Genomic DNA, 23,682 nt, shown 5'->3' on the forward strand with positions numbered 1-23,682 from the left:
CGAACTCAGGTCCGCCTTCCTAACCTGCAATCTTCTTCCTGACCTCTCTGCTCCCACCCCACTCCGGCCTATCACCCTCACCTTGACCTCCTTCCACCTATCGCATTTCCAATGCCCCTCCCCCAAGTCCCTCCTCCCTATCTTTTATCTTAGCCTGCTGGACACACTTTCCTCATTCCTGAAGAAGGGCACATGCCCGAAACGTCGATTCTCCTGCTCCTTGGATGCTGCCTGACCTGCTGCGCTTTTCCAGCAACACATTTTCAGCTCTGATCTCCAGCATCTGCAGTCCTCACTTCCCCCATAATGGTGGATAATCAAAGGAATCAGATGGGAAGACTTACTGGCCTACTATACCAATATTAGGCCCTCAGTTATTCTCTCTTCCCATCCACAGGAAATAAGACTAATTGTTGCATAAAAGTGATGGTACTGATTTGATGCTGATCCAATTTCTCTGCCATGCCTGACACTGCCATTGAACCAAAGACTTACTTGAAGATTGGTGATGGTAGATATTTCAGATGCAGAAACCCTGCCAAAGCTGATTTGTGCAGTTGATTAAAAATAGTCTTAAAACAAATAAAATTCGAAAAAAAACATCCAACAGAGAAATATATATCCCTTGCCATGTCACTAATAGCATGAGTGGCTTAGTTATAAGGATCAAAAGTAATCTCTGCTTTGAACGCAGATATATGCTGAATTGCTTGATTTCAGCCACAGTTTTGAAGTTGCCCTCCTCAATCCTGGAATAGGCGTAGAAAAATCAAACTGTAGAAAAGTCAATCACGCATGATTGCAGTCCAAACATTCCGACTCTGTGTTAACGTGTATTGTATACTCTCAACATTTTTGGAATTTGCATCTTGGAAGTCAATCAGATGGATTTTGGTCAGTTCTGTGAAAGTAATTTATTTTAAACATTAGAAAGTCATTTAGAACAATGACAAAATTGTATCATTTCTAAGAAGGCATGTGACCTAGTTAAGTGTCAAGCAGGACATCTGTGGTGTTAATGAATGGAATGCTTACACTTCTGAGTTTACAACTGACAGAGAAAATAGATCAAAGACCATTAATTTAGCCTTCAATTTCAGTTCAGAAGAATCAGGAGTTCAGCTCAGAAGGAAGGTTTGTTTTCTCCTAGCAAGAGAATGGAGTTTTCAGTTCAGGAGAGAGGATTTTACCATAGCAGAAGGGATTTAGTTTGAAATGATCACAAGCATATTTATGGGTCTGCCAATAAAGCCAGTCATATAACATGCGGAATGGTAGAAATCCCAATGTGTTCATTCACCACGGAACATAAGGTTACGGTAAACAGTCGTAGAGAACCACATGGCCAATTTCTTAACTGGACCATCAAGGAAAGGAGTCATTTGACTCTTCCATGTGAATTTGAGCTCAGGATGGAGATCAATAAGACATATAACAAAATTATTATTGACAACCTCATAAACAGAACCTAAACTTTTTGTTAACCATTGTCAAAGAGTGTGGTGCTATAAAAGCACAGCCGGTCAGGCAGCATGAGAATCGATGTTTCAAGCATAAGCCCTTCATCAGGAATGAGGCTTGTGGGCCAAGGAAGCTGAGAGATAAATGGGAATAGGATAATACTGGGGGGGAAGGTAGCTGGGAATGCAATAGATAGATGTAGGTGGGGGTGAAAGTGATAGGTCGGAGAGGAGGGAGGAACAGATAGGTGGGAAGGAAGATGGACAGGTAGGACAGGTCAAGAGAGTGGTGCGGAATTGGAAGGTTGGATCTGGAATAAGTTGGGGTGAGGGGCAACAAGGAAACTAGTGAAATCCACATTGATCCTGTGTAGGTGAAGGATCCCAAGGCGGAAGATGAGGCATTCTTCCTCCAGGCATCGGGTGGCTAGAGTTTGGTGGTGAAGGAGGTCCAGGACCTGCATGTCCTTGGCAGAGTGGGAGGGGGAGTTAAAGTAGTTGGCCACAGGATGGTGGGTTGTTTAGTGTGTGTATCCCAGAGATGTACTCTAAAACATTCCGCAAGTTGGCATCCTGTCTCCCCAGTGTAGAGAAGACTACATTGGGAGTAATGGATACAATAGATGATGTGTGTGGAAGAAGATAAATCCCGATTAGATGTGGAAGGATCCTTTTGGGCCTTAAATGGAGGTAAGTGGGGAGGTGTGGGCACAAGTTTTGAGCTTCTTGCGGTGGCAGGGGAAGTTGCAGGGAGGGGATGGTGGGTTGATGAGGGCGCATGGACCTAACAAGGGAGTCACAGAGGGAATGGTCTCTCTGGAATGCAGGGTGGGGAGGGAAATATATCCCTTGTGATGGGGTCTATTTGTAATTGCGGAGGATGATGCGATGTATCCAGAGGTTGGTGGAGTGAAAGGTGAGGACTGGGGGGGGGGGGGGGGGGATTCTGTCCTTGTTGCGAATGGAGGGGGCATTCCCTCCAGCCCCACTCCCCTCCCATTTGTCTCTCAGCCCCTTTGGGCCACAAGCCTCATTCCTGATGAAGGGCTTATGCTCAAAACGTTAATTCGAATGCTGCCTGACCAGCCGTGCTTTTCCAGCTCCACACTCATCAACTCTGATCTTCAGCATCTGCAGTCTTCACTTTCTCCTGTTTGTTAACCATGCAAACTTGATGCTGAAATAAGGTGCATCAAAGCCATCCTGCAGGGTATTGGCTACCCTGATCAATCATTTCTCATTGCACATTACACAAACCCTTGGAAGGCCCTAGCCAGTCACTCTTCATTCTGGAAAGTGCCCAGTCTATCCCATGGAAGGGATGAAGCTAACTCTTTCACGCTGCTGCTATGTAATAGTAACACAAGTGAAATTCACCACAAATGGGATGTTGCCACCATGTTAAAACAACATTGTGCCTATCACACAAATGAATAGTATGGTGTATGAATTTCACTAGCAGTGTGAGGCCAAGTATGTAGGCCATGTGTCCCAGAGATTGGTGTATTATATCAAACAGCATGTCCCTTTGGATGTTCACAACAAGAAACTTACTGACCATACCCAACCAGCCTGCACTTGCAAAACTTGGAAGCCAATGTCTAAGATTAGATCTGATTCTGCAATTGGACAACATTTGTGACATAATTCTGAATGTGGGAGAACTATGCTGACAGCTGATTTAAAATTGTGAGTTGGGCCCACAGTGTGATGTAACTGTATGTTGGAAGCTCTGTACAATACATTAATAAGGAGGGCTAGGTTCTTTGCAGACAGGAAGAACATGCACTGTGCTTGTTTCAATCCAACAAAATAGGTGACAGTCATTCACAGGTTCATTTTCCAGGGCAATGTCCTGACCAATCAGAGTTAACCTTCTGAGAGCATATACTTGCACAGGTGACATTTCATTGGAAATAGGTTCCATGGAAGAAAGAGAGCTTGTTTTAATCTTATTGACAACCTCATGAAGAGGCCCAATTTTATGTAAGCAAAAGGAATTTGTGCATAATATTGCATCATTTTCATCCAAACAAATGTATCATGGAGGTTGCCGGTTTCTGCTGCATTCCCATAGCAACACATTGAAGAAGCAGAAACTACCTGCCTCATCTGAGGATGAAGATTGACAGTTAACTGTTCTTGCTGCATCTCCAATCCAAAGATGACATAACTGATCAGCATTCTCCTCTCATGCTCTATGATTTGGTGTCTCTTTTCAGAAGTCTGTTTCTTGCATCTAGTCCTCATGATTACAAGATGAAAAGCTTTGACTTCTTAGCAATGCTTAAATCGCTAATAGTGGGAATTTACCATTGAGTGATGTATTTTGACCCTTTTAGGCTAATTATGGCAAACAATCACTGTAAATCTGCAAAATACCAATATACCAAGAAAAGCCACACTGGTGGAGCAATTTGCCTGTTGTGTTTCCTGTATTACAATAATGACAACCAACGTTCCCTAAAATATTTTGTTCCACTATACAGAGCTGTGAGGTCTATGTGCAGCAGCCACAGTGATCCCTGATTGGCATATGCAGAACCTCTCACAGCTGCAAGGTCATGCACCTTGAAGAGAATGTTAGTGAGAACATTTCAAAAGTAAATAATTGGCTGTCAAAACCTTTGGACATCCTGAGGCTGGGAAGGGTGTAATATAAAATCATATCTTTATTTCTTTATCTGTTTCTATTGGGCAGCTACTAGGATTGTACAAAGTTAAAAATCACACAACACCAGGTTATAGTCCAACAGGTTTAATTGGAAGCACACTAGCTTTCGGAGCGATGCTCCTTCATCAGGTGATAGTGGAGGGCTCAATCCTAACACAGAATTTTTAGCAAAAATTTACAGTGTGATGTAACTGTAACTATACATTGAAAAATTGATTGTCTGTTAAGCCTTGCATCTGTTAGAATACAGTGATAGTTTCACTTCTTTCATGTGTAAATCACAAAACCGTTTTTAAAAAAAGCTGCATTCTCGGGTTAGCTGTTAACAATGGTGATAGCTAGACAATATGTTGAAGGTGTTAGTCCCCTGTGTTCTCTGTCTATGCCATGATGTTTAGATTGATTCTAATCTAAAAAGTGAGATAACGGAGTTTTACATAAATTCATGCAGTTTTTGAGCTCAGAGTTCTACATGAATGCATGCAGTTTTTGAGCAAAGTACAATGTAACCCTGCAAGTACAAATTCACCCCACAAAATATATGTGTGCATGTGGGTCTTTGTCTGTCTGTGTGTGTGTGTGTGTCTGGGTTGGGGCTTGTGAGTGTGAGAAAGTGTATGTGTGTGTGTAGTGAGTGCAGAGTGTCTTAAGTCTGTGAGGGGTTGCATGTGTGAGTGTGGGAGTGTGTGTTGTAAGGGTGTGTGTGGGTGTCTGTGTGCACGTCTGTGTGTATGTGTGTCCGTGTGTATGTGTATATAGGAGTGCCTGTGTGTGTGTGAGAGTGTGTGTGTGTGCAGGAATAAGTGTGTGTATGTATAGTGCAATGGTGGTCACCTGTAATGTGACATGAACCCAAGGTCCCGGTTGAGGCCCTCCCTATGGGTACCGAATCAAAGATGTGAGGTAAAGTTCTGTCTGGAAACCATGCAGACTGTCAAGCTCCCATATTTGTTCCCACTCTGCTGGGTCAGCAAATACCAAAATTGACCTCCACATCCCTTACTGATGGCGTGAAAAAATCTGGCATGGTGCAGATGTCAGATACGTCTGCAGTGTTACAAATGAGTCTGAAAGGGAGAATATTGAGGAGTGCTATAAGAACCCTCCAATATGATGAGTCACATGAACTCTGGGCAGAACAGCTTGGGAATCTCACAGGTGTGGCACCTAAATCTGGTCCTCCTTAAAGTCTCTGTTCCAACTCCAACATTTATCACATCATTGTAACCTGTAGCTAGTTGCCAACGTGTAATAAATACACTGAAAACAAAAATTGCTGCAGATCACAGCAGGTCAGGCAGCACCCATGGAGAGACAGCAATGTTTTGAGTGTAGATGACTCTTTAATTTGTTTCTGGGCTCCATTGACCCTCTGAGCTTCTCTGTACTGAGCTCACCCACAGGCTGGCCACTAGCCAACAACAAGTATTTACATTTTATGTGAATTATGGTCTCTACTGGTGTTTTACTGCCCAACAGAAAGCCGAGCCTATGAATCAGGTTCACTCCTGGTCAGGGTGGGGAGGGGGATGGTTTCCTGTTTGAAACACTTACAACAGTGCTCACCACCACCACTGCCCAGATAATATTGAAGTCTGAGGGTCTGAGATTCAAGCTGGAAACCATTTACCCAGTTGCCCCATTCTGTATCATTTAATTATCCATTTATGGCATCTCAAATATTATGTCTTCTGACCTACTTCCTACAGGAAGCGAGGAAAGCATAATTGGGACCTACTTATCTATCATTCAGAAGGGCACATTCCTTGGAGCCTTGTAGCTCTCAGTTATTTTTTTCATTATCCTTACACTAACTTGCCTATTATTAATTATATTATTTCTTATGGTTTCACAATCATGATGTAAATACCACATACTGTAATCGAATTTTAGTTGATTGAATTACTCAGCCTTACGTCTATATTGTGGCTAATAACAGGCAAAGTCCATCTCTGTACTGATGAATGATTGCTTTTGGATTGGACGGTTCTTAACAGGATCAATATATTTCCTTTAATGACCTCAACATAAGTGTGCAGGGTGCAATTTCAATGTTTGCAAATTACACAATAATGTAGCATTGTGAACTCTGAGGAGGATAGTGGTAAATTACATAATTGAGCTTGAGAAATGGACAGACACATGGCAGTTTCAAATTAAATAGTAAAATGTGAAGTGACTCAGTTTGGTCGGAAGAATAGTGTGATGCCATATAAAATAAAGGATTTTCATGGAGTTGTAGGAGCAAAGGTACTTGGAACATATATGTACACGTTATTGAAGAATTCAGAGAGGTGGTGCAAAGTGGTCATATCAATGGGCTAGTAATACAGACACCCAAGCTATAGCTCTGAGCACATGATTGAATCCCTAATGACAGGGATTTTTGAATTTAAATTCAATTGATAAATTTGAAATATAAAGCTAGTCTCACTGATGGTGGCTATGACAGCTCAACTCTGTGTGGAATGCTCTGCCCCAGAGGGCAGTGGAGGCCCAGTCTCTGGATTCATTTAAGAAAGAGTTGGATAGAGCTCTCAAGGATTGTGGAATCAAGGGTTATGGCGATAAGGCAGGAGCAGGATACTGATTAAGGATGATCAGCCATGATCATATTGAATGGTGGTGCAGGTCGAAGAGCAGAATGGCCTACTCCTGCACCTATTGTCTATTGTCTAGTGTAGGTTAGGTGGGCTTGGATCGGCGCAACATCGAGGACCAAAGGGCCTGTACTGCGCTGTATTCTTCTATGTTCTATGTTCCTGCACCTATTGTCTATTGTCTATTGTCTAACTATAATTATAGAAACCTTTTTAGTTAACTAATGTCCTTTAGTGAAAGAAATCTGCTGTCTTTACCCAGTCTGGCCTGTGTTATCCATAGCAATGTGGTTGATTCTCAGCTGTCCTCTGAAATAGTCTAGCAAGCCATTCATTCGAGAGCAATTAGGGATAGGGAATAAACGCACACATCTCATGAAAATATAAAGAAAAAAGGCACCGGTGAGGGTGACAAAAATGTTGACAAAGCATAAAGTATCCATCATATTCCAGATTTATCTACATACTGTGTTAGGAAATCCTCCTGCACACATTGGACAAAAACTGACCAATCCAAAGTACTTGAATTATCGTATTCCCAGTCAATATTTGGAAAGGTCAAGTTCCCCATAACAACTACCCTGCCACTCTTGCTCCTACTGAGGATCATCTTTGTTATCCTATCCTCTACATCTCTGGAACTATTCAGGGGCCTATAGAAAATTCCCAACAGGGTCACCTTTCCTTTCCTGTTTCTAATCTCAGCCCATACTACCTCAATAGATGAGTCCTCAAACATCCTTTCTGCAACTCTAATACTGTCCTTGACTAACAGTGCAACACCGCCTCTTCTTTTACTATTTTCTATATTCTTACTGAAACATCTAAATCCCGGAACCTGCAACAACCATTCCTGTCTCTGCCCTGCCCATGTGTCTGAAATGGCCACAACATTAAAATCCCAGGTACCAACCCATGCTGCAGGTTCACCCATCTTATTCCAGATGCTCCTGGGGTTGGAGTAGACACACTTCAAACTAACTTCTTGTCTGCCGATGCCTTCCTGCAATCTTGAAATCTTAGTTCTGACTTCACTACTCTCAACCTCCCATATACTTGAACTACAATTTTGGTTCCCATCCCCCTGCTGAATTAGTTTAAACTCACACAAAGAGTATTAGCAAATTTTCTCTCCAGGATATTGGTACCCCTCTGGTTCAGGTGAAGACCATTCTGTTTGTAGAGGTCTCACCTACCCCAGAAAGAGCCCCAATTATCCAGGAATCCAAAACCTTCCCTCCTGCACCATCCCTGTAGCCACATGTTCAACTCCTCTCTCTCCCTATTCCTCACCTTGCTAGCATGTGGCACGGGCAACAAACCAGAGACAACAACTCTGTTTGTTCTAGCTCTAAGCTTCCACCCTACCTCCCTGAATTTCTGCCTTAAATCCCCATCTCTCTTCCTACCTATGTCATTGGTGACTATGTGGAGCACGACTTGGGGCTGCTCCCCCTCCCCGTCAAGGATCCCTAAAACACGATCAGAGACATCATGAACTCTGGCACCTGGGAGACAATACTCCAACTGTGAATCTCTCTCATTCCCACAGCAGCCTATATGTCCCCTAACTATGGAGTCCCCAATGACTAATGCTCTGTTCCTCTTCCCCTTCCCTTCTGAGCAAAAGAGCCAGACTCTGTGCCAGAGATCTGTGCCTCATTGCTTACCCCTGTAAGTCATCCTCTCAACAGCATCCAAAATGATATACTTGCTGTTGAGGGGAACAGCCACACAGGATCCCTGCACTGCCTGCCAGTTCCCTTTCTGCCCCTGACGGTAACCCATCTACCTTCTTCTTTTTCATGAGGTGTGACTACCTCTCTGTAACTCCTCTCAATAACCCCCTCCGCCTCCTGAATGATCCGAAGTTCATCCAGCTCCAGTTCCTTAACACGGTTTTCAAGGAGCTGGAGTTGGGTGCACTTCCCATAGATGCAGTCAGCAAAGACAGTAGGAGTGACCCTTACCTCCCACATTCTGCAGGACGAACATTCAACTGCCCTAACCTCCATTCACACTATTCTAAACTACTGAAAAACTAAAAAAAAAGTATAGAAACCAGTCACCTTTTTTATTTGGTTCGAGGAGGAGGATGGTGAGAGACACCACCCAAGTAGTGTTTTGGGTAAAACAACCATCCGAATATAAAGCCTCACTTACTCAGCGGTCCCATGTCTACTCCTGTTCAGTGTGCGCTCTGCCTATGCAGGAGGCAAACCTCTATATTTTAAAAACTTTACCTTCCTGTCAGGTCTTGGTCCCCACTGTCGCTCCTCCCACTCCAATTGCCACAGCAGAAAAATGAAGAACACTGAACTCCTGAAGTAAGCTTTTATGTCTTTTAAAATTTACCTTCCCGCAGGCCTCTGGTCCTTGCTGTTGGAAAAAAAATGAAGCTCACTTGTAAGGTCCTGGAGAGTGTCACTGAATAAAGAGACCTTGGAGTGCAGGTTCATAGCTCCTTGCAAGTGGAGTTCCAGATAGGTAGGATAGTGAAAAAGGTAAAAACAATGACTGCAGATGCTGGAAACCAGATTTTGGATTAGTGGTGCTGGAAGAGCACAGCAGTTCAGGCAGCATCCAAGGAGCTTCGAAATTGACGTTTCGGGCAAAAGCCCTTCATATTCCTGATGAAGGGCTTTTGCCCGAAACGTCGATTTCGAAGCTCCTTGGATGCTGCCTGAACTGCTGTGCTCTCCCAGCACCACTAATCCAGAGAATAGTGAAAAAGACCTTTGGTATGCTTGCCTTTATTGTTCAGTGCACTGAGTATCGGAATTGCAATAGTACAGGATATTGATTAGGCCATTTTTGGAAAATTGTGTGCAATTCTGGTCTGCGTTAGGAAGGATGTTGTGAAACTTGAAAGGGTTCAGAAAAGATTTACAAGATATTGCCAGGATTGGAGCAATAGGGAGAGGTTGAATAGGTTGGGGCTATCTTCCCAGGAGCTTTGGGGGCTGACGGGTGATGTTATAGAGGTCAATATAATCATGAGAGGCATGGATAGGCTGAATAGCCAAGGTCTTTTCCCCGGTGTCAGAGAGTCCAAAACTAGAGAGCATAGGTTTAAGGTGAGAGGGGAAAGATTTATAAAGGACCTAAGGGGCAACTTTTTCACACAGCGAGTAGTGCGTGTGTGAAATGAGCTGCCAGAGGAAGTGGTGGAGGCTGGTACAATTATAACATTTAAAAGACATCTGGATGGGTATACAAATAGGAAGGGTTTAGAGAGATATGGGCCAAATGCAGGCAAATGGGACTAAATTAATTTGGTTATCTGATCGGTATGGGCAAGTTGGACCGAAGCATGCTTCCATGCTGTACATCTCTATGACTCCATGATTCTAAGTCACACTGCTCCTGATCACTGTACAATGACCAAAAGTACACTGGGACCAATTTTCTGGGCCACAGTCATGGGGTCAACTTTTACAAGAGTGTATATGCTATGTAAATTAGACTTGCAAAATTATCTTACATCAACTGGATGGGAATATATTATATTTAAGTTACCAATCATCAATTACCAACATAAGATACTGAATGAATCCATTAAGCCTTTCTTACCCATAATCAAAGCAAATGTCAGAGTTAGCAACAAGAGGCCTAATAGGGAAGGCAGATGAACGCAGGGCATGATTAGGAACATGGGACTGAGATATTATAGAAATTACAGAAATGTGGCTCAGGGATGGACAGGACTGGCAGCTTAATGTTCCAGGATACAAATGCTATAGGAAGGACAGAAAGAGAGGCAAGGGAGGAGGCGGAGTGGCATTTTTGATAAGGGATAGCATTCGAGCTGTACTTAGGGAGGATATTCCTGGGAATACTTCCAGGGAAGTCATTTGGGTGGAACTGAGAAATAAGAAAGGGATGATCACCTTATTGGGATTGTATCATAGACGCTCTAATACTATGGGGAGGCATGGTGGCTCAGTGGATAGCACTGCTGCCTCACAGCACCAGGGATGTGAGTTTGATTCCAGTCTCAGGCGATTGGCTGTGTGGAGTTTGCACATTCTCCCCATGTCTGTGTGGGTTCCCTCTGGTTGTACCGATTTCCTCCCACAATCCAAAGATGTGCAGGTTAGGTGAATTGGCCATGCTAAATTACCCATAGTATTCAGGAATGTATAGATTAGGTGCATTAGTCAGGGTAAATATAGGATAATAAGGTAGGGGACTGGGTCTGGGTGGGTTACTCTTTGGAGGTCAGTGTGGACTTGTTGGGCCGAAGGGCCTGTTTGCACTCTGTAGGGATTCTAGTAAGGTTCTAGAATAGTCAGCGGGAAATTGAGGAACAAATGTATAAGGAGATTTCCATTATCTGTAAGAATAATAGGGTGATTATGGTAGGGGATTTTAACTTTCCAAACATAGACTGGGACTGCCATAGTGTTAAGAGTTTAGATGGAGAGGAATTTCTTAAATGTGAACAAGAAAGTTTTCTGATTCGGTATGTGGATGTACCTAGTAGAGAAGGTGCAAAACTTGACTTACTCTTGGGAAATAAGGCAGAGCAGGTGACTGAGGTGTCAGTGGGGGAGCACTTTGAGGACAGCGACCATAATTCTATTAGTTTTAAAATAGTGATGGGAAAAGATAGACCGAATCTAAAAATTGAAGTTCTAAATTGGAGAAAGGCTAATTTTGACGGTATTAGGAAAGAACTTTCGAAAGCTGATTGGGGGCAGATGTTTGCAGGTAAAGGGACAGCTGGAAAATGGGAAGCCTTCAGAAATGAGATAACGAGAATCCAGAGAAAGTATATTCCTGTTAGGGTGAAAGGAAAGACTGGTAGGTATATGGAATGCTGGATAACTCAAGAAATTGATGGTTTGGTTAAGTAAAAGAAAGAAACATATGTCAGGTATAGACAGAATAGATCAATTGAATCCTTAAAATAGTATAAAGGCAGTAAAGAGAGAAATCAGGAGGGCAAAAAGTGGACATGAGATAGCTTTGGCAAATAGAGTTAAGGATAATCCAAGGGTTTTTATAAATACATTAAGTACAAAAGGGTAACTAGGGAGAGAATAGGGCCCCTCAAAGATCAGCAAGGCAGCCTATGTGTGGAGGTGTATGAGATGGGGAAGATACTAAATGAGTATTTTGCATCAGTGTTTACTGTGGTGAAGGACATGGAATATATGGAATGTAGGGAAATAGATGGTGGTATCGTAAAAAATGTTCATATTACAGAGGAGGAAGTGCTGGATGTCTTGAAACGCATAAAAGTGGATAGGTCCGCAAGTCCTGATCAGGTGTACCCTGGAATTCTGTGGGAAACTAGGGAAGTGATTGCTGGGCCTCTTACTGAGATATTTGTATCATCGATAGTTACAGGTGAGGTGCCAGAAGTATGGAGGTTGACTAACATGGTACCACTATTTAAGAGAGTTGGTAAGGAAAAGCCAGGGAACTATAAACCAGTGAGCCTGATGTCAGTGGTGGGCAAGTTGTTAGAGAGAATCCTGAGGGATAGAACTTACATATATTTCGAAAGGCAAGGACTGATTAGAGATAGTCAACATGGCTTTGTGCGTGGGGAATCATGTCTCACAAACTTGATTGAGTTTTTTGAAGAAGTAACAAAGAGGATTGATGATGGCAGAGCGATAGATGTGATCTATATGGACTTCAGTAAGGCGATCGACAAGGTTCCCCATGGGAGACTGGTTCGCAAGGTTAGATCTCATGGAATACAGGGAGGACTAGCCATTTGGATACAGAACTGGCTCGAAGATAGAAGACAGAGGGTGGTGATGGAGGATTGTTTTTCAGACTGGAGGCCTGTGACCAGTGAACTGCCACAAGAATAAGTGCTGGGTCCTCTACTTTTCATCATTTATATAAATGATTTCGATGTGAACATAGGAGGTATAGTAAGTTTGCAGATTATACAAAATTGGAGGTGCAGCAGAAAGCGAAGAAGGCTACCTCAGAGTACAACGGGATCTTGATCAGATGGGCCAATGGGCTGAGGAGTGGCAGATGGAGTTTAATTTTGATAAATGCAAGGTGCTGCATTTTGGGAAAGTAAATTTTAGCAGGATTTATACACTTAATGGTAAGGTCCGAGGAAGGGTTGCTGAACAGAAGTGCAGGTTCATAGTTCCTTGGAAGTAGAGTTGCAAGTAGATGTGATAGTGAAGAAGGCATTTAGTATGCTTTCCTTTATTGGTCAGAGTATTGAGTACAGGAGTTGGGAGGTCATGTTGTGGCTGTACAGGACATTGGTTAGGCTATTTTTGCAATATTGCACATGCATTTCTAGTCTCCTTCCTATCGGAAGGATGTTGTAAAACCTGAAAGGGTTCAGAAAGGATTTACAAGGATGTGGCCAGGGTTGGAGGAGTTGAGCTATAGAGAGAAGCTGAACAGGCTGGGGCTGTTTTCCCTGGAGCATCAGAGGCTGAGGGGTGACCTTATAGAGGTTTGTAAAATCATGAAGGGCATGGATAGAATAAATACGCAAAGTCTTTTCCCTCAGGTATGGGAGTCCAGATCTAGAGGTATAGGTTTAGGGTGAGAGGGGAAAGATATAAAAGGGACCTAAGGGCCAACTTTTTAACACAGAGAGTTGTGTGTGTTTGGAATGAGCTGCCAGAGGAAGTAGTGGAGGCTGGTACAATAACAACATTTAAGAGGCATCTGGATGGGTATATGCATAGGAAGGGTTTAGAGGGATATGGGCCAAGTGCTGGCAAATGGACCTTAATTAGGTTAGAATAACTGCCGGCATGGACGAGTTGGACTGAAGGGTCTGTTTCTGTGCTGCACATCTCTATGTCTCTATGCTTCTTAATTTCAGAATTATTAATTGAAACAATGATCCAGATCTTCCAGTCTTTGACTATTTAGTGATATGGCACAGACCTCTCAGAAGTTCTGGGACACTGATTGTGTAATAATTACCCAGGATATTTGAACATCCGATAGGCCATTATCCTGCATTTGCAAACATCTGAAAAAGTCGCCGAATCTGAGACTTTGGAGGGTTATGCCTTAATTAATAGTTACTCACGAAAAGATAATGATTAAATCCCAATCTAATACCAGACTAATTATACTACTGCACCCTCCAAATACTCATATTGATTCTGCTTTACATTCAACCGCCTTCCTCAAAACAGAAACCTGAAAGTTGCTCACCCTCCAGTGACCACTGGCCCCACAGACACAAGCCCTGAACAAATCCCCTGACAACTCCTTACCCCTTCTCTCTACTGGCCACAACCCAACCAGAACCCCACACCCTGGCATCCAACACCTGTGCCTATGGACATGTGACCAATTGATATACACCCTCCAACCCCAAATTGACCCCTAACACATCCCCAACCTCTATGGACACAAACATTCCCTGTCAACATCCAATCAACATCCCCAAAAACCTGGTCCACCCTGCCCCTAATCCATGCACTTTGCATATGACCATCCACATCCTCCGGCACCTACATCTCACCTACCTGGCATCTTAATACCCACCCTCTGGAACCCTACTGCCTCACCTATCTGCCAGCCTATCCCTCCATTCACCCGCCACCCTTCCCCAACCCTAACCCTTCTCATTCTCTTACCGTACATGCTCCACTTCCCTCAGTAGCTGTCATGTAACCATGAAAAATGGCAGATAGTGCCCTGAAAGGAATGTGTTTTCAGTGTTAATCCACTCTGCTGCTGTCTGCATAGTTCGCTGGGCTGATTCAGTGACAAAACGTTCTGCCTCAGAGATTCAGCAAGAGATCTCCTGCAAAGGGACAAGTGGACAACCTTTTGAGTGATCTGAGTGGGAAACAGGAATTCCAACTCAGATTAGAAGGTTCAAGCCATTGAGTGTGCAAAGTAGGAGATATAATTAATCAATGAAATAAATCATCAACATTACAAAGACACTTCAGTTGTGTCATGGTTTAATCTGTATGTGCTTAAATGCACAAATTGGTATCTAGCCTTCTGCTGGGAGGATGTGACAGAACTCGGAAATATCTAAAGATGTGCAGGTTAGGTGAATTGGCCATGCTAAATTGCCCGTAGTGTTAGGTGAAGGGGTAAATGTAGGGGAATGGGTCTGGGTGGGTTGCTCTTCAGAGGGTCGGTGTGGACTTGTTGGGCCGAAGGGCCTGTTTCCACACTGTAAGTAAGTAATCTAATATCAGTGTGTTTCATCACCACATCTGTTGAGGTACATTTCTGTTCCTCCTGAATCCTCTTCTCTTGGATAAATTCACTTTTTGCACTGTTAACTATTTCTGGAACAACTCCCTTGACCTCAGGGAAGCATCTATATATGACTAATACACCTATACTTGACTGATATGGTCACACAGTCTTGCAGAAGACAAAAAGCATGATACAATCCAGGAAAAAGCAGTTTGCATGTTTGGCACCAATTCCATAAGTATCCAGTCCATACACCACTGACACACTGTAGCAGCAGTGTGTACAATCTACAAGATGCAATATAGAAATTCTCCAAAGATCCTGAGGCAGCCCCTTCCCAACTCATGAACACTTCCATCCAGAAGGACAAGGGCAGTAGGTAAACAGGAATATCACCACTTGTAAGTTCCTGTCCAAGCCACTCACCATCCTGACTTGGAAATATATTGCTGTTCCTGCACTATCATTATTTCAAAATCCTGGAATTCCCACTTTAAGGGCATTGTGGGTCTACAGCACATGGACTGCAGCAGTTCAAGGAGGCAGTTCACTATCACCTTCTCAAGAGCAACTAGGGAGGAACAATAAATGCTGGCCCAGCCAGCAAGGTCTATGTCCCATGATTAAAGGAAAAGATCCATTCTCTCTGTTGAAGATGCACCCTTCTCCATTAATTGCAGATTGGCTTTTATGGCAAAAATTAATAATGTTATTATTATTTGGTAACTCAGATTCAAATGAAAAGGAAAATGGATTTTAGTTTCCTGTTCTGTAAAGGTCAAAAAGACATTTCAAACAGTAAATTAAAGATAAACATTCCTAAAAAAATCATGTGACTTCTGTGAATCAGTAGCAAGCCCATTGAGGAGATAATTGCACTGGTGTTTGCTGACTTGAGTTTTAAAAACCACCAAAAGAAAGAGGGGATCCAGAAGTTGATAGCTTCAGCAAGAAAAAATCCTTAAAAGCAGAAATGCTTTGACTGTTAATAGTGGTCTAAACAGTCAGGGCTGCGTTAAAAAATCCAGAGTTGCTTGGAAGAAATCCCGAAACAGTAGGCTATGGAGATGACAGAGAGGAAGATATCCTACAAGTTTGTTTGATGACATGAGGTAAAAGAACCCATATTAAGTAATGTGAGCTGAGTAAGCAGTTTGTTTAAAAATGTAAGTAAAATGTATTAAATTTAAAGAATGCTATTGATTAAATGCAGAAGTATATTGAATAGAAACCAACTGCTGCCGTACCATCTGAACAAGAAGCTTCAGCGTGAAGACGGGGTGATCCTTCACTGAATTTCTCAAATCTATGAGGTTATTGCTGGGGCAGAAGTGTTGAATCTTTATTTCTTTCTGATATTTGCAATGAGCTTGTTTCAGATAATTGTTGTACGTCATAATATCATTTGTGTTCTCCTTTTATGTGACAAACTTTTATGTCCTTTCATTAAAAGTACATTGGCAGCCCTTTTAGTGACTGATCGCCACAATAAACTCAAAGAAAAATTAAACCTTATCAAGCCAGGTCTTACTCTGGGAATTGACTTGTCCATTTCTACCTTCAGCTGGGACCCGGACACCTTTCTTGAAATATTAGGAAATCTCTCTATTACAATGATGTTTAAAGTAACTGAGGTCTAAGCTAAGGACGAAAACATGCTGAACTTTTAGTGTCAAAAGCTCCATCTTCTAAATCCTTAATTTTCAACAAAATCACCCAATACTATTGATTAAAGAGTGGCAGGTAAAGTTGGAGACCAGAGTTGAAAAATGTGGTGCTGGAAAAACACAGCAGGCCAGGCAGCATCCGAGGAGCAGGAGAATCGATGTTTCGGGCATAAGCCCTTAGTTTCCTGAAGATTTTCCAGCACCACATTCTTCAACTCTGGTCTCCAGCATCTGCAGTCCTCACTTTCTCCTAGTTGATCTTAACCTATTGCGAATCCTCTTGCAAGGATGCCTCCCTTGAAGAAGCTCTCCTCCTCCCTCAGGTAAAGTTGAGTTTTATATCCATCCCTTTATCTAGTCATGTTGATACTGAGATGGCATCCAGATCAACGAATCACCAGCACCTTAATATGACATGACACTTACTCCCTAGCTTTCCAGGTTTTTGCTCACAAAAGCTAAGACACAGATAAGATATGGTTTTGGACTGACCCATTAACAAGTTGTTGCTGTCCCTAAGATCTTCATGGCTGCGTTTCTATCTTGATAAAGTATGTTTTGTTCGTATGAGTGTTCTTTGTTTAAATTGCATTAGTATTTCTTTTCCCAACATTTATTCTGGGTACTGACTCAATTAGAATTCACATTTAGACAAATCTTATGTATTTATCATAAAGACCCCCACTGGAAATGTGAATAGTTTTGAGAGCACAGCAGATGAGCACAGGATCAAGCTGTAATACAAACCAAAAAAACTGCGGATGCTGTAAATTAGAAACAAAAGCAAAAATTGATGGAAAATCTCAGCAGGTTCTGCACCATCTATGGACAGAAATCAGAATTAACATTTCGGATCGAGTGACCCTTCCTCAGAACTGTTTGGTAGAAAATATCAGTCTATATGCAGACGATAGGGTGGGTGGGGTGGGGGGGCAGGTAAGGAATAAATAATCGATGGAAATAGAGCCCAAAAAGAGAGAACAACAGTTGGACAGACAAAGGTTTGGATAGTGATGTAACTATTAATGGGGCCCTTTGGTGGTTATCAGCACCTCATTTTCAGCTTGGGGACCCTACAGCCTCCTGGACTCAATATCAAGTTCAATAAATTTAGGGCTTGAGCTCTCCCATTTCCTTACCCCAAACCCAAAACATCAGGCCTCATTATCACATAGTCTGCTGTTACACACAGCCCATGTTAGCCATTAATAGTCCCCATTAATGGCTATTCACTCTCCCAGCCAAATCATTATCCACTCCTTTGTCTGTCCAACCTTTCTTCTCTCTTTTTGGGCTCTATCCCCTCCTATCGTTCACTCCTTATCCCTTCTATCCACCCTATCATCTGCATATAAACTGACTTGTTCCTAATTACCATCAATTCGGAGGGTCACTCGATCCGAAAGGTTAACTTTGATTTCTTTCCACAGACATTGCCAGACCTGCTGAACTTTTCCAGCAATTTCAAATCACGCTTGCAGTGACAAAACATTTCCTTTTTGGAACATTTGAGTCTGTTCCTCTTTGTCTTCTGTTCTACCTTCTCATTCACTATTTCTTTAAGTTTTCAACATCCATTCTGTGTTTTGTGTTCTTTTAAATTTCCTTGAATTTTTCATGCCTCCTATTGCCTCATGCAAATAGCTGTTTTACTTAATCAGCTCATTCTGCTGTTATTTTATACTTTTCCCTGTGCACATGTTTGCTCTTATCCTTCTTGTTGTCCTTTGTTCTTTCACCATGTAAAAGAATGATGGAGAACCCACATCCTGAACATTAATTTATCTTTTTCTGTACAGTTGCTGTCCATAACTGGTACTGTTTCAAGAGCTCACTTTTTCTGTTTCATTTTTACTTCTGTTTTATTATTGCTGTTGCTACATTGAATATTTTTAATATATTTACAGCATACACTTGGTGGAGAAAATCTAGACTGTCTATTGATTATATATCTCCTTGTTTTGCTTACTAGGCCAACCCTGAATGTATGGGTAACCCAAACTTATTGGTTTACATACGCTTTGTTGTAAGTATCTTTGAACAAGTTCTGTCAGTTATTTGTCACTTATTTCCAGTATCTCTGAAGTGCCTCTCTCTCTGTTGCAGTCCTGCCATCTTAATTTTAATCATTACCTTGTCTTGCTGCGATGGTGTCCGACGTAAAGCTCCATGGAACTTCATGCTTCTTTTATTATTTGTAAGTTGTGGTATAAATTAATATTAGTATTTTAAATATTACACACAGTGAAATATTACTTTAGTCTCTCTGGAGTCCACAATAGGACCATTGATCTAAACATGGGGTTAAGTGTTTGACCCCCATAGTTGCTTATCTGCTCATTCATCTCTAATAGTTAGCATGTGTTTCTTTGGATGGTCCAATGTTGAGTGCATCACTGCGATGTATGTCTTACCCCGGGGCTTCCCAAAGTGGTGGGGTGTCAGGACACCAAGTGGGTCATAAGCTGAAATATTGGGATCTCTCCCCTCATTCTCACAGGTCTTCTGCTCCCCCATTGATTTTCTCACTCCCAATGCCCTCACACATTTTTCACTGAGGGGTAGCAATAATTTTCAAGTCTCAAAATGGGATCACCTTTGAGAAAAGTTTGGGAAGTACCATTCTACACTACTAAAAAATCCTTGAGAGCAGATAAAAGCAAAGTTGCAATCTTTTTAATAGTGGTTGCACAACTGTGGAAATTAATTACAAATAGTATAAATTCTGGGATGTATTATTGTTCAGTTTCTATGTCTCTCATCTTCCATTTTGTCTCATTTCATTATCTTACTAAAGAGCTGCTTGATGGCATGACTGTTTTCCTCTAATGGTCACACTGAGTTCCTAAAACTTGCAGTCCATGTCACAGATCTGTTCAACTTCTGACACAGGTTACCACTAAATTGCAAGATTCAGTGCCTGTAATATTGGCAAACATGATGTCCTTCAGATGGCATAAATAACATAAATTTTGATTTAAATCCTTCATAAAATAAATTTATGATATGAAACTCCTTTCACTTGCAGACAACTCTGGAAGGCTTGCTGTTGGGAGCTGTTTCAGTGTAAGTCTTTACAGGTATTTTGCTTAAATTACACCCTTTATGCAACATTAAACAAACATATGGATGCAATTTTAACTTGAATCATTTAATTCTTTTGTTTTTTAATCCTGCTTAGTTTTTATGGTGCTGATGCAGTAATGTGGGCTGTCGGTGCAACTACATTTGTGTCACTTGGACTAACACTATTTTCTCTGCAAACCAAGGTACCACTTACAATACTATACCCAACGTCTTCTAGTATTAAACAGCTCACTGCTGAAATCTAAATAGTTAAAATCTTTATTTTTTCAGTGGGACTTTACAGCAAGAAGTGGAATTTTATTCGTGGTGCTATTGGTTTTAATAGCATTTGGAATTCTATGTGCCATAATACAATCATTTGTAAGTTCTTTTTTAAACTTCTAATTACATTGTGAAGTTTAATTTAAAAAAATGTAAAACTATGTCTTCAATCATTTCTTGTAAAGGGCTAAATATGACAAATGTGCTGAATATGTTGAAGTTTCATATCAAACACCTATTTTTACTGTCTGAAAGGAACATATGTAAATACTAAAAACATTTCTCAATTGGTCGTGCTGAGGTAATATTATCCAGTTTAGTATAGTCATTTGAAAACAATCATATTCTAATAATCATGAACAAGTCATGTTCAAGTTATCCTATCTTACATTAGATTTTCACACATAGTTTCCCCCAATTTCCATTATTTTAAATTGTTTATTATTCCCATCTATTTTAAATTATTTGTCACTTTTTTGTTTCCATTCCACTCTTCCCACCATTTATTTCCTAGCCTCCTTCATACACATAACCTCACATTTTCTAGCAAGAGGGGAAGTGGAAGATATTTAAAGTAAAATGTTAAATTACAAAACTGATAATGGGGAATTGATAAATGTAGTATATTAAATTTTCAAAAGGCATTGATGAGGTCCCACACAGGAGGCAGCTTATCGAAATTAAAGTATATTGTATAGGAGTTAGTGTGCTGGCTGGCATGGATAAAGGACTAGCTAACAGACATAAAACAGAGAATATGGATAAATAGGTTATTTTCATTTTAGCAGACTGTGCCTAGTCTGGTACTGCAAGGATCAGTCATTGATAATGCTAATAATATATACATAAAGGATTTGGATGTGGGGACCAAATATAGCTTTTCCAATGTTGATGACACAAAGCTAAGCAGGATTGTATGTTGTGAAGATGTAAAATGTTTTCAGGAGGGTTTTGACAAAAATTAATGATTGGTCTAGAACATGACAGAATATAATGTGGGAAAATGTAAATTTGTGTGAAAAACAGGTGTGCTGGATATTTTTTTAAATGATAGGAGGGTGGAAAATGTAGATGTACAAAGGGACTTGTGTCTTTATGAATAAATCACTGAAAGTTGACATGTAGGTGCAGAAAGTGATTAGGAAAGCTCATGGAATGTTAGCCTTTAGTCTGAGAGAATTTGAGTACAGGAATAGTGAACTCTTGTTTCAAATTGCACAGGAACCTGGTTAGTCTTCACCAGAGTACTGTGTGCAGTTTTGATCTTCTTATCTCAGGGAAGACATTGTCGCCATAGAGGGAATGCAACAACAAAAATCAACAAATTTTACCAAGTGATGGCAGGAATGTTGCAATAAGAAAGATTGGATAAACTGGGGCCGTATTCTTCAGAGCTTTGAAGAATGAGAGACGATCTCATCGAAACTTACAAAATGCTTAAATGGATAGATATTGTAGATGCAGGTAAGATGCTGCCCCTGAATCAGGAGTCTACAACCGGGAGGTACAATTTAAAAATAAGGGGGACACTACTTAGGACAGATGAGTTTTTTTTAGTTGAAGGGTTGTGAATCTTTGGAATTCTCCACTCCAGAGAGCTATGGAAAGCCAGACTTTGAGTATATTTAAAGTTCAGGTTGATTATCGATGTGGCTAAAGGTTATGCAAATAGTGTGGACAGAAAGCACTGAAGAGTTGAGCAGCCATGATCAAATTAGGTGACAAGGCAGGGCAGCTTGATGGACAGAATGGACTGTTCCTGCATTCCTAACAATGTCAGTGTGTGTGTGTTTGGGGGAGGGGAGGGGAAGGTGCGGGTTCCAGAAATGGTTCAATAAAGTACTTATTCCATCTCATTTTTACAACTGTTTGAAGGAATCTAGACTGAATAAGATATGCTATGAAACAGTAGCTGAATTTATATGGTGATCATAACCTACATATGAATAGGAAACAGGGTAAATGATATGATGAACACCTCGCTCTCTGTTAGGTAATGGCAAAGCAAATGGATTTGTGTTTTGTATTGACCATTTGATGAAAGAATCCAATCAATATGTGGTTACTTATATAGGAGATATTTTGATTATTTGTGAAGTTGAGCAATTGCAATCCAATATAATTATATTTCAGATATTTTGAGTACAATGTTGCCTAGCCTATCATCAAAAATATGTTGGAGAGGATCCAAAGAAAATCAACAAAGAATTAGTTATCAAGTTGGCCTCCTGCAATTGAACCACCATGGAGAGCAGGTTATAAAGGAAGATGTTTAATCCAATTGAGATTTGAATATAGATTTAACCCAGCAATTTGATCAACACTATAAGCACAAAATTGAAACACAGAAGTTTAAAGTTTGTAATTTTGAATAATGAATAACAGCAACCAATTTGCTCTCTGATCGCAAAGTGATCACTAGCACATATTGGGAAATGAACACAGCTGTCAGTGATCCTAACAATGTTAATACATCACAACTTCCCAATGACCTCTACACACACACTTCCGGTGTGCTCCAGAGCTGCCTATTTCCAAATTGATTAATAGAATCCCGACAGGCCACTGTATGTGCAAAGTTGTAAAATTATCCCTTAGAAGAAACCTCTATGGCCCTATTATTGGATTTGTGCAGTAAACTGACCAAACTATACTGAGTAATGAACCATGATATTCAGAGAAAGCTGATCAATTTAAAAATTAAAATTATTCTTACAGTGGCTCCATATCGTTTATGCCTCCTTAGGAACATTGGTCTTCTCTATTGTAAGTATTTTTCGCATCTCGTCTCTTCAGATCACAATCCTACATATGTTCCGTAAGCTTTCCTAATAAATTGGTTAAATAACTGTTGCTTCCATCTATAACATGGAGTGAAATATTTCTGTAATGCTGTTGATCAAACATTGTTGCCAGGACATTTTACTTTGAATAGTGCTGCATTTACCTATTAACTATGATTATTTCTAGTTTAGATTAGATTACCTACAGTGTGGAAACGGTCCATTTGGCCCAACAGGTCCACACCGACCCTCCAAAGAGCAACCCACCCAGACCCATCCCCTACCCTATACTTACCCCTAAGTAATGCACCTAACACAATGAGCAATTTAGCACGGCCAATTCACCTGACCTGCACATCTTTGGATTGTGGGAAGAAACCGGAGCACCAGGAGGAAACCCACACAGACACAGGGAGAATGTGCAAATTCCATATAGACAGTGGCCTGAGATTGGGATTGAACCCAGGTCCCTGGCACTGTGAGGCAGCAGTGCTAACCACTGAGCCACCATACAGCCACAAAGCATTTAATGTTATGTTTCTTGAACCTTTGCTTAGTCTTTGGAATACGCTTATCTGCTCAGCAATATGCTCTGATAAATATTCCACTTGACCGCAATTGAGAGCTACGCTCTTGTCAAGTTCATCACATTCAACAACTTACATTTCTGTCGCACTTGCAGCAGAATTAAACATGCCATGGTATTTCACAGGGTTCCAGAAAAAACACCAACCCCATAGACAAGATGGTTACCTCAGAGTGTAATGGGCTTGATCAGATGGGCTCATGGACCCAGGAGTGGCAGATGGAGTTTAATTTGGATAAATATGAGGTGCTGCATTTTGGAAAGGCAAGTCAAGCCAGGACTTAGAGTTGCTGAACAAAAATACTTTGGAATGCAGGTTCATAGTTTCTTGAAAGTACAATTGCAGTTAGACAGGATAGTGAAGGAGGTGCTTGCCTTTATTGGTCAGT

The 23,682-nt window shown here is 41.2% G+C and overlaps 1 protein-coding gene across 1 annotated transcript in view; it reads left to right on the forward strand.

Annotated features, from left to right (window-relative positions):
• Nucleotides 1-23,682, forward strand: part of zgc:110410 (uncharacterized protein LOC553618 homolog) — a 34,889-nt gene that overhangs the window by 4,080 nt on the left and 7,127 nt on the right. The window contains exons 4-9 of the mRNA XM_043690247.1: nucleotides 18,549-18,602; nucleotides 18,683-18,773; nucleotides 19,605-19,642; nucleotides 19,758-19,845; nucleotides 19,934-20,023; nucleotides 22,643-22,690. Coding sequence (XP_043546182.1) covers nucleotides 18,549-18,602; nucleotides 18,683-18,773; nucleotides 19,605-19,642; nucleotides 19,758-19,845; nucleotides 19,934-20,023; nucleotides 22,643-22,690 — 409 coding nt within the window. The remainder of the gene's footprint in view (nucleotides 1-18,548; nucleotides 18,603-18,682; nucleotides 18,774-19,604; nucleotides 19,643-19,757; nucleotides 19,846-19,933; nucleotides 20,024-22,642; nucleotides 22,691-23,682) is intronic.

Source organism: Chiloscyllium plagiosum, chromosome 5, assembly GCF_004010195.1.
Source record: "Chiloscyllium plagiosum isolate BGI_BamShark_2017 chromosome 5, ASM401019v2, whole genome shotgun sequence".
NCBI lineage: Eukaryota > Metazoa > Chordata > Chondrichthyes > Orectolobiformes > Hemiscylliidae > Chiloscyllium > Chiloscyllium plagiosum.